This window comes from Pygoscelis adeliae, unplaced genomic scaffold (genome assembly GCF_000699105.1).
Source record: "Pygoscelis adeliae isolate BGI_AS28 unplaced genomic scaffold, ASM69910v1 Scaffold267, whole genome shotgun sequence".
NCBI classification, from domain to species: domain Eukaryota; kingdom Metazoa; phylum Chordata; class Aves; order Sphenisciformes; family Spheniscidae; genus Pygoscelis; species Pygoscelis adeliae.
The window spans coordinates 4,888,109-4,901,112 of NW_008825150.1; the positions used below are offsets into that span (position 1 = coordinate 4,888,109).

At 35.5% G+C, this 13,004-nt stretch overlaps 1 protein-coding gene across 1 annotated transcript in view; it reads right to left on the bottom strand.

Annotated features, from left to right (window-relative positions):
• The window catches only part of CACNA2D1 (calcium channel, voltage-dependent, alpha 2/delta subunit 1), a 379,635-nt gene that overhangs the window by 8,743 nt on the left and 357,888 nt on the right, over window positions 1-13,004 (bottom strand). Inside the window, exons 34-37 of the mRNA XM_009328361.1 lie at window positions 12,157-12,212; window positions 11,884-12,013; window positions 9,754-9,866; window positions 6,551-6,633 (exon numbers count right to left, since the gene is read on the bottom strand). Of these exons, the coding sequence (XP_009326636.1) occupies window positions 6,551-6,633; window positions 9,754-9,866; window positions 11,884-12,013; window positions 12,157-12,212 (382 nt within the window). The remainder of the gene's footprint in view (window positions 1-6,550; window positions 6,634-9,753; window positions 9,867-11,883; window positions 12,014-12,156; window positions 12,213-13,004) is intronic.

Below are 13,004 nucleotides of genomic sequence, written 5' to 3' on the forward strand. Positions count from 1 at the left end.
ACCATCCCTGGAAGTATTTAAAAGACGTGTAGATGAGGCGCTTAGGGACATGGTTTAGTGGGCATGGTGGTGCTGGGTTGATGGTTGGAGTCGATGATCTTAGAGGTCTTTTCCAACCTTAATGATTCTATGATTCTATGAAATGAAGTATATTGTCATAGGGAAAAGGTCAATATTTAAGAAATCAATTTTACTCAAATGGGCAAGAACAGGAAAACACATAAAAATGGCAGATTAGATATAATCAGGAAATTAGGAGGGCTGATAAAGAATTTTTGATGACCTCCCTGCAAAATATGCTGAAAATGATAGTAGAAAGTTTTTAATAAATCAAAAGCACAAAGCCAAATATGGAGTTAGGGCAAGGGCTTGATAACAGAGGTGTAAAGAGGGAACTTTACAGGGCATAGCAAAGGACTTCAGTGAGTTCTTTGTTTCAGTTTTACAGGGTGAAGACTTTAATGAGATTCTCACCACACACAATGCATTCTTTAAAGCAGAGAGGTCAGATGAATCAGAATCCGTTTGGAATAAATATACAGAAAACCAGATAAAGCAGGCAAATTAGACTCAATACGTCATCAGGAATTATAGCATTCATCGACAGTCTCCTTTAGAAAATTGGATGTAAAAAAAACCCAAACCAAAAACCAGCATTCCAGTTCTTCAGAAAAGAAAGAAGAAAAAAAAATTCATTCTGTCCTAAAGCAAATAGCTCATATTAGCGCCCGTTCTTTATCAATAGTAGCCATTTCCAGACATGTCTCTGTCATCTGTTAGCTTTATAATTTAGTTCTATAATTTTGGCTTAGGCTTTTTTTCCGTTGATTGCATTCTACAAGTTCAAAATTCCTAAGGTTTCTGGTCAACAAGTAAGTCATAAGTGAACTCTGCTGCACCAGATTTGGAGTAGGATGTTAAAATTTGAAGATGCACTGAACTTTCTGGTTTATTTAGTTTGGCTCTGTCACTTTTTGCATCTGCATTGTGTCTTGTCATGTAGTTTTATTTCTATTCAAAGCACCTAAAAAAACCCCTGTTGCTTCTTCCTCACAGCACATACCATCAGGAACAGAATTATCAGTAAAGGTTTCTTCTCGCACAAATTCAATGAACAGTATTCAGTGTTACCTCTTGGTATTTAAGATTCTTATCACTGAAATTACTTAAGGAGTTATCTTTGAAGAAATAGTCTAAAGTAAAGCACAAGGTTTAAAATTTTTGCAACAGAGGGGAGATGTCTGGAGAGTAAGAAAGAAGTAAATTGAAGGTCTTAAACAAAATTGTGCATAATAGGAAGGGGGAAAATATCATTAAAGTGAAAATGGCATCCAGTATGGATACAGAGTAGATGGACCTCCACATATAGAATTCTACAGTACTCAGCTTTCATGTTACCTCTGCATTAGATCAAACATTGGGTAAATTATGTTGATGAATTAATCCTACCACTATATGTACTTGAAAAAAAACTCCATTCTGTTGCCCATTTCTATTTGCTTTTTGAGATTTTTTTTTTTTTAAATACATCACAATTTATGGGCACTGCTTTTACATTCAACAGTTATACTATGTAATTTTCCTACTGGATTGAAAAGAAATATTTTAATATGTTTTGCTCTCTCCCTAAGACTACACAGGGCAGTTTTTAAAGGATTCACAACTTCACAATAGCGGAGAGTGTTTTGGAAGCCTCATGCAGGAGAGGCATCTTCTTATTATGAATGACAGAGTTAAACTGTACTAGACAAAAGTATGCAAGGTTTATACATGATTTCAAGGTTGGTGAGATTTTAACCTCATATTGATTGAAGTCACATTGCATTTCTGAGGTTTGTAGACCAATTTACAGTGGTAAAGCAGCAGTTCTGCCAAGAACAATTTCTAAATATTCTCTCTAGAATCAGTTATTCTTTTGTGTCTTAAGCCAAGACAAAAATAGTAGTGGCAAAGAAGGTACAGTAAATCCTATCTAAATTACTTTTTCCTCCCCAGCATTGCACATAGTAATTTTCTTGTGTGCTTTAACTGTTGTGAAAATTACAAGGAATGTAAAAAAAAGAATAGGAGGAGAAAGTCTGATTACATGCTGATTTACATAAATTCAAAAAATTAACAGTTTTATGGAAATGAGTGGGATCCCATCATTAATTTGGAACCAGGTTGAGTTAAACGTCAGTTTTGAATGATCTGCAAAATGTCTTTTTTGAAAACACTTCCCTTATCCCTGAGCTTTAAGAAAACTTCTCAACTGTTTCCAGTAAATGTTATTTTTGAGTTTTTTTATAAAATTTCTTATAACAAACTACATAGGATCATTTTATCTTATCTTTACCTTATCTTTACCTCTGCCAATGCAATTAGACACTGAATTATTTTTAAGCAGTTTCACTGAAATTTTCCAGCCCATTACATTAGTCACTACTACATTAGTCATACAGAAAACCTGAATAACAAACAGACCAGTTGGGGATGCCCTTTCTTTGTTGTCTTCAAAATATTCTGTATATTATTTCTTTTTGAAGAGAGAAAAAATTAGAAAAGAAATTGGAAAGAATCCTCTTTAGGCAGTTTCATTTCATCAGAAGTGTATCAGAAATTTCTTGTATTAATAAGTCACATGTCAAATTTCCTTGCCTGCTTGAGGTAGAGAAGCATCAAATCCAAATGTCATATCCTTCATGTCATGCCTTACTATGATAACTCTGGAGAGGGTTATTTTACAACATCACACACTGTGAAAATTATTCAGCACTTGCAGAATGGAAATGAATGCTTTTATAAAACCATATATTCATTGTTAAGTATCAAACCCACATATTCATTGGTATATATCAACATTTCCTTGAAGGCAGTGCCAGTCCAAAATTTCAAAGACACAGATGGAAATATAAATACATATATATATACATACATGTCTAAGTCTATAAACATACTTGTTACTCCTTTAGAAGTACACTATAACTATGTAATGTGCTAAAACTTTGTCTTGAAACCTTAATCATTTATCAGAAACATTGTGCTACACTGACTATAAAAAGGATAAAACAACAATATCTGCCAAAGAGCTCCTGATCTGGCCTTTGATATCAACTGGTTACCTCAAAGTTATACCTTTTATAAGCACATATTTTAAATGCTTCATATTGCATGGAGAACACCTTTGCTTTTACTTAAGAGTCATTTCAAGTTCCAATGCATGGTCTTTCATAAATTTTGTGTTACCTTCCTTTGGGCTATCACACGAAGCTGTCAAAGCTGTACAGCTCCCACAAATAGATCAGGGATACAGCCAATCCCATCAAGATGTGTACAGTTGTCTGGGCTGCTAATCACCCTCAAAGCTCCCACTGACACCCCTGGGAGCTGATGGAAATAAGACATTCCCAGAAGGGGCTAAAAACTTGTAGAGTTGTTCTCTTTATTCTCAGGCATGGCAAACAAAACCAGCATGCATGTACAAAGTAAGAACAAGCTATTCAAGGGGGTGATAAAGACTATTTTGTTATCCTTGATGAAAAAAACCAAAACAGCTGCCGTTATTGAACCTGATCAGCTGGTTTGTACTGTGTTGGCTTCAGTGATTTTAATAAAACTACACAGATTAATGTCCAGTGAGAACCCATTTCCAAAATCACAAAGTTATTAATAACAGAATGGGTGAAAAAAATTATGTTTATAACTTTCTGCTGCCAAAAGTCTATCAGCTAAAATTGTATTTCGTGGGTTTCCCACTATTTTGGTTTGCCTTTTTGAGCAGAAAGACCATTTTGGACATAAAGAATTCAACTCAAGGTGAGTCTCTGCTGCTTTATGTACATTTGATAGTAGCTATTTAATTAAAATAAGGTTACTTGCAGAGCAAATTGCATGAGTAAGAACATGAGATGTTAATCTTCTAGATTTTAATGTGAAATACCACTGGCTTGGGGGAAGGGACTTTCACCCTTCTTACAACCTTCAGCCATGGCTGTGCAAGTTCCTAGGTTTGCTAGAAATTGGATCATTTAAATACAGAATAGGGAACTTCAAAATTACTCAAATACAGCTGTTAAACAGAACTTTAAGCTTTTTTTCGCTGATGTTCAAGTGATATTAATTGAACCTTCCCCCAAGTATAAAGAGAATATAAATTATTGAGAAAATGAGTGTTCTAAATTGTTAGTTTTCAATATTTTACTACAGTAACTCTGAAAAATGACCTCTAAGTTTCCATTTCTACCTCTCAGTTGGCTTTACTTTGATAGATATGTTAGTATCTCCCTCTAGTGGTTTTCTGAGTAATAATATTGATCAGAAACCCCTCCAGTGGACAAGGTCATGAATTTTATTCTCTTTAGATCAGCCGTTCTCTTGCATACATGTCAACTAGCACAGCAGTGCACACTCTCACACCAATAAATGCAACACAGTCTAAAATGCCAAGGCTTTTGTTATGAACCCCAGAGTCTGCACTAGGTCAACGTGCAGGACTTCATGTATCCATGTATTTCATTAGAAGAAAAAAACTACCTTCTGCTGTAATTAGGCAATGAATATGTTTAGGTTGCAAAAAATTAAAAAGTAAAAATATGATTTTAATGAATTCATAGTTTAGCCAAATTGATGCACACTATTACCTTCCATCATTAACATTTGCGTTCATTTGAATGCAGTGAAAACTCAATAGCAACACTTACTCTTACACAGAGCACTCATTCTTGCTATCCCTAAGTACAGCTTTATTTTCACACATATTATAGTCTCCTCTAATAATTTTGTACCTTTGTGCAGAAAACTTTCTTCTTCTGTTTCATTTTAACAGGGACGAGAGGAAAATGTTTTGAAGGGAATGACACTGACTCAATTGGTACATGTGCAATCTCAAAGAGCCGACCATATAAACCCAACAGGTTCCCGTGTCTTTGTATTTGCTATGGGAGAGGCCCTTGTGTTCTGTAATTGTGATTTATAAGGCTCCAGACAGGGTTTTTTCATATTTAATTTCCCTTAATATTGCAATACTAATTTGCTCCAGATTGTTGCTTTTGGGACTCGCTTCATTCTATTTTCTTTTGTATGCTTAGTAAGTAAAAAAGTCTGCTAATTTTTTAAGCCAAGAACAAAACAAAAAATTAGAGAAAGTAACTGACCATCCACACCACATGAAAACTTGCAGAAAAATGAAGATAGGAGCGGACATCATGGCAGAGGCACGACTCGTTGTGCATATAGGCTGATCCTATTAATAACGGGCAAAGTAGCAAGTAGAGGAAAGGAAAGAAAACACAGAAAAAAAGACACACAAGATGAGATATCATGCAGATTGCTGGCAGTTAGCAGAGTTAATGTGAAAGCATCCACCCAAGAGCAAGAGATTCACAGCAAATTTTGCAAATAAACTTAACCAAAACAATCCACTGTTACAAAACACATGACTTACACACTGATTAGCACACCAAGCTAGCGAGCAAGGGTTGTACTTTCACACACAATCATATCAGGAGAATAATCGTATCAGGAGAATTTGGAATATATACAATAGCCAAATAGCTTTTGGTTGGTTTTTCAACTTCGTTTAACCTTTGTTGGCCAGTGAGAAGACTTCCTTTTTAAAATAAAATTTGGTTACTAGAAAAATGCATTGAATACCAAATGTCTGGACTTTTTTAACACTACTGACATCTCAGTAATTGTGCCTCATTAAAGAAAAGCAGAGAATATAATGGAACAAAACTTGGTATACAGCAGTTATAGGCAAGTAACTGCACTAGTTTTGGACAATCTTTCCTTTGCAGAAATGGGATGAGGCATTACAAATGCATTTTAAAAACATTTATTTTATATAATGGCAGGTACTTCCCTGTTCAGTACTTTTTGTCTTGAAATTTATTCTGAGCAATTTGAATTCAACATATTCTCTTTCATACAGTATTTTGAAAGGTGAGACAGAGAGTATATTCAAAATAATTTATATATGTGACACAGTTATAATTTTTCTCCTTCAAAACTGTAATGTATACAATACAGGGAGTACTAAACATCATAGTTTTGCTGATTTATGTGAAGCAATGCACTATTATACCTGTTAAGAATGTGACCTAAGGTCAATACACATTTGCAGAATTTCTAAGAGGAACACCATCCTAAACCAGATATAATGTTTTTAATAATTTAACAACACCTTAAATAATATTTGGAAACACTAATATAAAAATAGTACTTCTAAGCCAGAATTATCATCTATTTGTGAAAGCCATAGAAGAACTGAATTTCACAGCACCATACAGAGACCATCAGCTGTATGCTCACTGATGTTTTTTTTGTAGTGGGAATCATGTGTGAAAGTGCAATGGTTATAGGAAAGGCAGATAAGAAAGCAGCTGTTAATTTTATGTTAATCATGGGATACTTGAAATAGCGTGGCTATGGTCTACAGTGAACAGTATGTTTAGTGATAGATAGGTTACCAGGCACCAAGGTACATTTAAACATAGTTTTCACTGCTCTTCTAAACAGCTCTACAATTGTTTTTAAAGATAGTCCTAAAGTCTTACAAGCTCAATTTTACCTGTTTGGCTTCATCAAAACAGACATCAGGACCCTTTCTGTATCTGGGTTGTTTGACCATTTCACAAGGATTTGGCCCTTCATCTGTTTCTCTGGTTAAGGAGCATGACTGTTTTTTGTGCATCTTACATTAGCAGGATTAACATTACGTTTTTACTTTCGTGGGAGAAGAGAAGTTTAATGCTAATTCAGATAGTACTGAAATAAACATCAATAGTCACAGTTCCTTTAGTTTAAATTAAAGAAAACAGTTTTCTTTAATTTAAACAGTTCCACAGTTTAAATTAAAGAAAACCAAACCAAACCAACCCTCCAGATAAATTGAAATCAAATACACTTTTTTTTTAACACTGCTTTAATCAAGAGAATAAACAACCCACATGACTTTTTAGAACCAGCACTTCCAGAACTGTACAGAAAATAAAAATAACAGCTGAGGTTTTTTAAGATTTTCTGTATTGCATTTATTACCATTGTATAAATATTACAGAATATATTTGATAAAGTAGTAAACTTTCAATGGTGCTAATTGGTTATAGCGTATGTTACCATTGAGTTATTCTGCTAAAATGAAGATACACAGTAAAAGTGAGGAAGCCTGTTTGGAAAACTAATGCTATATGCAGGCTGAAAATTGCAGTGAAGGTCTATAAGAACTACTGGTTTTATTATGTGTACACCTATATTACTCCAAATATCATAGACAAGATCATCCCACTGTAGGCTTTGATAATAAGTGACAGAAAACCTAATCAGATCTCATTAACATTTCAGTGATGAAGGGAGACAGAGAAAATGCTGTCCAAACTAACAGCAGAACAGCAGGATAGAAATGGGAGCAGTGACATGCTATTAATTAGCTAACTGTAAACGTGAGGTGATGCTTTAACTTACGTCTCTGAAATCTGTAACTGCTGATACTTAAGTGTAAATACTATACTTCATATTTGCCACAGGCTAACGAGAGGCGCAAGTCATTGCAGCATACTTGAAAGCATGGATATGGTAAACTGCAAAACAATCTTCTGTTGAAACCTGCTTATATTGCCATTCAGTATGTTAAGCTTTTTTTATTCCACTGTTTGTAGTACACATATTAAAGCTAAGCTAGAGTGTTTTAAAAAAAATTGAGCACCAAATTTTACTTATCTTAGTAACTCTAACTTATACTTGAAGCAATCCTATTCATGCACTACTGTAGAGTACTACAGCAGCTTCCTTGCAATGACTGGAGATGCCCAATCGAAGACAAGGCAAGAGGATGGGGAATTTAGTTCGACAGATCTACATCTGTCTTCATTCAGACGTTATCAGACTCACCTCCCCTTTTCTTTGCCGGGGCCCAGCTGAAAGGGAAGTTGAAACATAGAAATATTCTAAAAGACCATGTGCACAAGCAAAGCTGTACCAGCCAGAAGGAAGCAGGGTCTAATAATAACCATCTGAATAGCACCCAAAGGTCATTCTGTCTGCTTGTGTGATGTTATGCTACATCTGCATTTCACAATGTACCTTAGTTATAAAAAAGAGAGAATAGTTTAGTACTGCATAGTTGGAACAAAAATAAAATAGTTCATTTAGTCAATATAAGCCCACCCAGCTGCTCTGGCTGCCATTTGAGTTCATTTACTGCTTTCTAGTAGGTTTGGGCCCCACAGGGAAATGCAAGTCATGTGCCCATTTCCCATCAAAAGTGCTTCATTTTCTAGTGAGTGCTGTCTATAAATTCAGACAGTGGCAACAGTTAATCAAACTGTCATGGACTGGAGCCAATTAGAATATTAGGCTGTGTTTACATAGTTCTGTGATGACATGGATATTGCTTCCACCCCAATGTAACTTCCTTTTCAGGCCAAGCGTAGATGAAATTCCAGTTTTATTAATGTGGCAATGAAAGCATTGCTTGTGCCAAAGAAACACAGTCATCTCTACCACCATTTGCTTTTCTTTCAGGAATGGGAGAGGCTGTCTCAACTAACTTCCTGATGTGGACAAAGGTATTGCTAATTGTTTTCCATATTCTGTCATAATAATCCAAATTATGATTTGATTTACCATGTCTGGCATGCTATCCTCAAGCATATATAGCAGAGAAAAATCGAGGTGAATTTCTCCTGGCCTAGAATATGTGTATGTTGGTTTCATGTATTTCCATCACTGTCATCTACAGGTATCTACTGGAGTGAACAGGCTAAAGGCATAGAGATTGACATGAAGGTGACTGTAAATTAGAACAACCTTTCACATGCTTTTAATTTTAATGCATGTGTGGCAAGGATTCTGCTTAACATGTATGCCCCCTATTTCTCCAGCCAGCTCTGAAGAAATTCTATGCTAGCAGCTGGATAAACTCTAGCCTTTGATGGTTAAAGCAGTTTCCACCAGAAGTAAGCAGTTCTCATTGGCACTGAGCACACACTAAAGTGCCTCCACCACTTCAACTCAGTGTTGCAGGCATCAGTGCAGCATCCCAACTTTTCATGACCAAACACTCTTATCTTGGTGTTGCCCTTTTTTGTTATTTCTCTAGACAGACATACCCTTGTCTTTTCTAAAGGCTGAACAAACCCAGGCCTCTCAGGCTCCCCTTGCCTGTCCTGTGCTCCAGATGCCAACCACCTTGGTGGCCCTTCACTGGACTTCCTGCAGTATGTCAGTGTGGTACTGGGGAGCCCCAAACTGTACACAGCACTCCAGCTGTGGTCTCACCAGTGCTGAAAAGATGGGATGGATCAATTCTCCCAACCTGCTGACTACACTCTTGCTAACATAGCCCAGGATGTGACTGGCCCTCTTTATTGCAAGGCACAGTGCCAACTGATGTTCAATTTCTTGTCCATCATGATCCTCAAGTCCTTTTCTACAAAGCTGTTTCTAGTCACTCCACCCCCAGCCTGTACAGCTGCATGTCATTATTCTGTCCTGGATCCAAAACTTTGCATCTGCCTTTTGGAAACTTCATTAAGTTTCTGTGAGCCCATTTCTGTTTAGGTCCTCACAAATAACAGCATTGCTCTCTACCTCGATGACTGCTGCCTCAGATGATTTGTGATATCATCCACAAATGTCTGCTAGTTCAAGTACTCCAATGGCAACCATGCTACTAATATGTACATAAACAGGCCATTTTTTTCCAAATATATTCCAGTATATCATAGCCAAAAATCAATCCACACTACTAAATAACGTGATTTTAAAGGATACCCGGCTTCTCCGCTTGCATCAGTGGCTTTGGGTCACAGGAGCGGCACAGCAGTTGGCTGTCACTGATAATGAATACTAGATTGGTGTTTGAAATCTTCTCTGCATGATAAAGTCTGGAAAAAAAGCCAACAAAAACCTATGTTTAAATGAAGCAAGGAATTCCATATTTGAGAAGGACACACAGTATTGGAATAAAAGTAATCCAACTTCACATATTCAGTCTGCCTGCTACTGTTTATCTTTTCCATTAACAAACAGCAAGAGCATTTATAACAAGTTTTGTAATCTTTTCGACATTTCCATGGTTCCCCCTTTCAACTAGACTTATTAGCAGAAAAAATGGAAAAGAGCATAAAATGACTTTAATTGAGTTAATAGCTAGCTCTGTACTGCTACAACAGTAACTGTACTGAGAAATAAAATCAGTTCAGCATCAATTCTTCAAACAAAAGCCCAACACATAAACCTGTCTGTAAGAAGGGTGAGAAAGAGGCTTAGGGTATGTACGCTGTGTATTGGATGTATATTTGTTGCATTAATTCCATATAATTCCACAAAAGGCCTTTAAGTTAGTAGGGTCACTTTCAATTCATAAATAATTGAACAGGCAGCATTATACCTTTAAGCTATAGATACTACACTTCATGCCTTAGATACTAAAGGTAAGGTTATTTCCTGATTTTTCAAAGATAATTTTTATGTACAATTTAGATTTACTGGAAAGGCAGACAGACCTTCAAAAAAGCAGAGAAAAAACCCTTAATATTTCTTAGTCATTAATGAAATATATTCTACCTGTCAAAGTGAGGTAAATGCAGGACAATCTAACAGGTTACTTGCTTTTAGTGGATTCTAAATACATTTTCATACACATATAAAATAACAGGCAAGTCTTTTCATATAGGTGGTTACCATTCTATATAAGCAGAGTTTTATTACTTAGGTGTGAATTGATCGGATTATTTCTGAAATTTCACAGATTATGAGTTCCTCCAACTGATTGGGTACAATAAGAGGACAAAATTCCTGTTAATTACATAATTGATGTTGTGATTACATATCCAGTTGTTTTAACCAGCTTAAATTGTCCTTTCATACTCATTCTCACGCTGTGGCACTATTTTTGCAATATTAGCATAATAATTTCTGTAGTCTTTCAGTAAACTGAACTAAAGAACTCCTATGAAAAATCTCCAGATTAAAAAAAACCACAACCAAAACCTAAACCAAAAAACCCTACAAAACCCCCAAACAAAACCAAAAAACCAAGCTTAATGAGTTCTCTGCACAACCAGGCACCACACAAACACATACTAGCAACATGGAGGAGGAAGTATGGAAGTGGGGAAAAATGTCTGTGTGTTTTGGCTGTATTCACCATTCTCCAATGTCCTCTGTCTTTCTTTCCTGGCTTGAAATATTGTCTTCAAGGATTTTGAAATCTGACTGTTAATTTTAATTTCTAAGACATTTTCAGAAACTCCTAATGTATGCAAACTTTCAACCCAGCAGGCTTTTGTATGAAACACAGAACTAGGTCCAAGTTGCTATGTTTCTGAAGTAACCAATTTTTTTAAAATAACATTAAACATCACCTTGAATAAGCACATGGGCCATGAAGAATGATTCTTTTAATCACAAAACAAACCAGCATGGTTTGCTTAATAAGACCCACTTGCTCAATCATGAGCACTATTGACTGGAAGGTAAATTTGAAGATAAATTGCATAATCTTCTTGACCATCAAAAATTCCAATACATAACCAGATTAAAGAAAATCATCTCCTTTTGAATATTGCAAAATGCCTTTAAGTTCACGTAATAAATTAAAAGAGAACAAATTGTAACAGAGATAGAAATACAATTTCCATGGAGCATACACAGATCATAAAACAAAAATTTGACTAAAATATTTCTATAATTCTTTAAATTATTACAGTTAAAATTAATTCTAAACAAATACAAAGGGAATGCAATTCATCATTTTACTGTCTATATACTTCTCTGTCTTGCTTATGTAAGTTGGTGTAATTAATCCAAAATATATTTTTTGTTCTTATAATAATATCATTATCTTTTGTAAAATAAATGAATATCCAAAAGTTACTGTTTATATTGAAGAAATTTTACCTGGAGCAGTTTATACAGTCTACAATCCCACCAAAGGATTTATCATCATTTTCAAAGAAATACTGAGTTTGCTCAGTGATACAGCTCGTTTTAGGCAGGGCAGCACTGAAATCATCATCTTCCATATCAGCTGACAGAAAGAAGAAAATAAATAAATAAACAATGACATTTTTAAGTCACAGACGCAATGGGGTGATCCAAATATGGCCCCCAGCCTAGATTCTTACCTTCTACTTCACTCAAAGTTGACTCTCTAACATTCTCTTGACTTACCTGCTTCAAGGAAACGTGGAAAAGTCAAGCTCAAAAACAGCTGCTGTAAGATAGACCTGAACACAAAGAGACAATATATATTTGTTATAGGCTCTTTGTCTTCTTTGTATTTTAATGGATCCTTAAAAACTACTCAAATAAGAGTTATTAACAAAATCATCACGGCTTATTATGCTTTTGTCAGTTATTAAAGCTGTGTTTCTTTAAACCTTACAGTTTGACTCTGGTTTTCTTTTCACACTTTCTCCCAGGTCTTCTTTCACACTAATCTTTTATTCTACTGTTGAGATTTGCTATCATTTGTGCCCATAACTCACATAATGGAAATGTTATCATGCCATCCATGTCCTCCTTTTATACCTCTGCGGGAGGTGGAAGAGGCATGTTGGTGTTCCTCGAACACTTAAACCAACCTGAACTCCTTTTGAACACACTCAGGAAAAATGCTCCTGAATCAGATACTTCACACTGATTAAGGTTCATTAAATTGCTGAGAAGGAGACAAACGCTGGAATATTACAAGTATATTATGAAAATCATTACTGTAGCAGCTGACTTTTACAGTCATCTCTATTCCTGCTCTTGCTGTATGGAATATATTTTCCTCCTAGACGCTGCCAAAACACTCAGGCTTAAAGAGCTCCATTTATTTCATTTTTTTTTCACTCATGATCATATTTTTCCTATTTTATTTACTTGAAGCAAGTACCAGCTTGCCATATACATGGCCCCCTTCTCCTCTACCAACCTGTCAAAACAGGAATTGTAACAGTTACATTCCTTGACTCCCTGCTTCTGCTTAAACCTTCCTAAGTTGTAATTACTTGTCATCATGTTTTAGGTTTGCT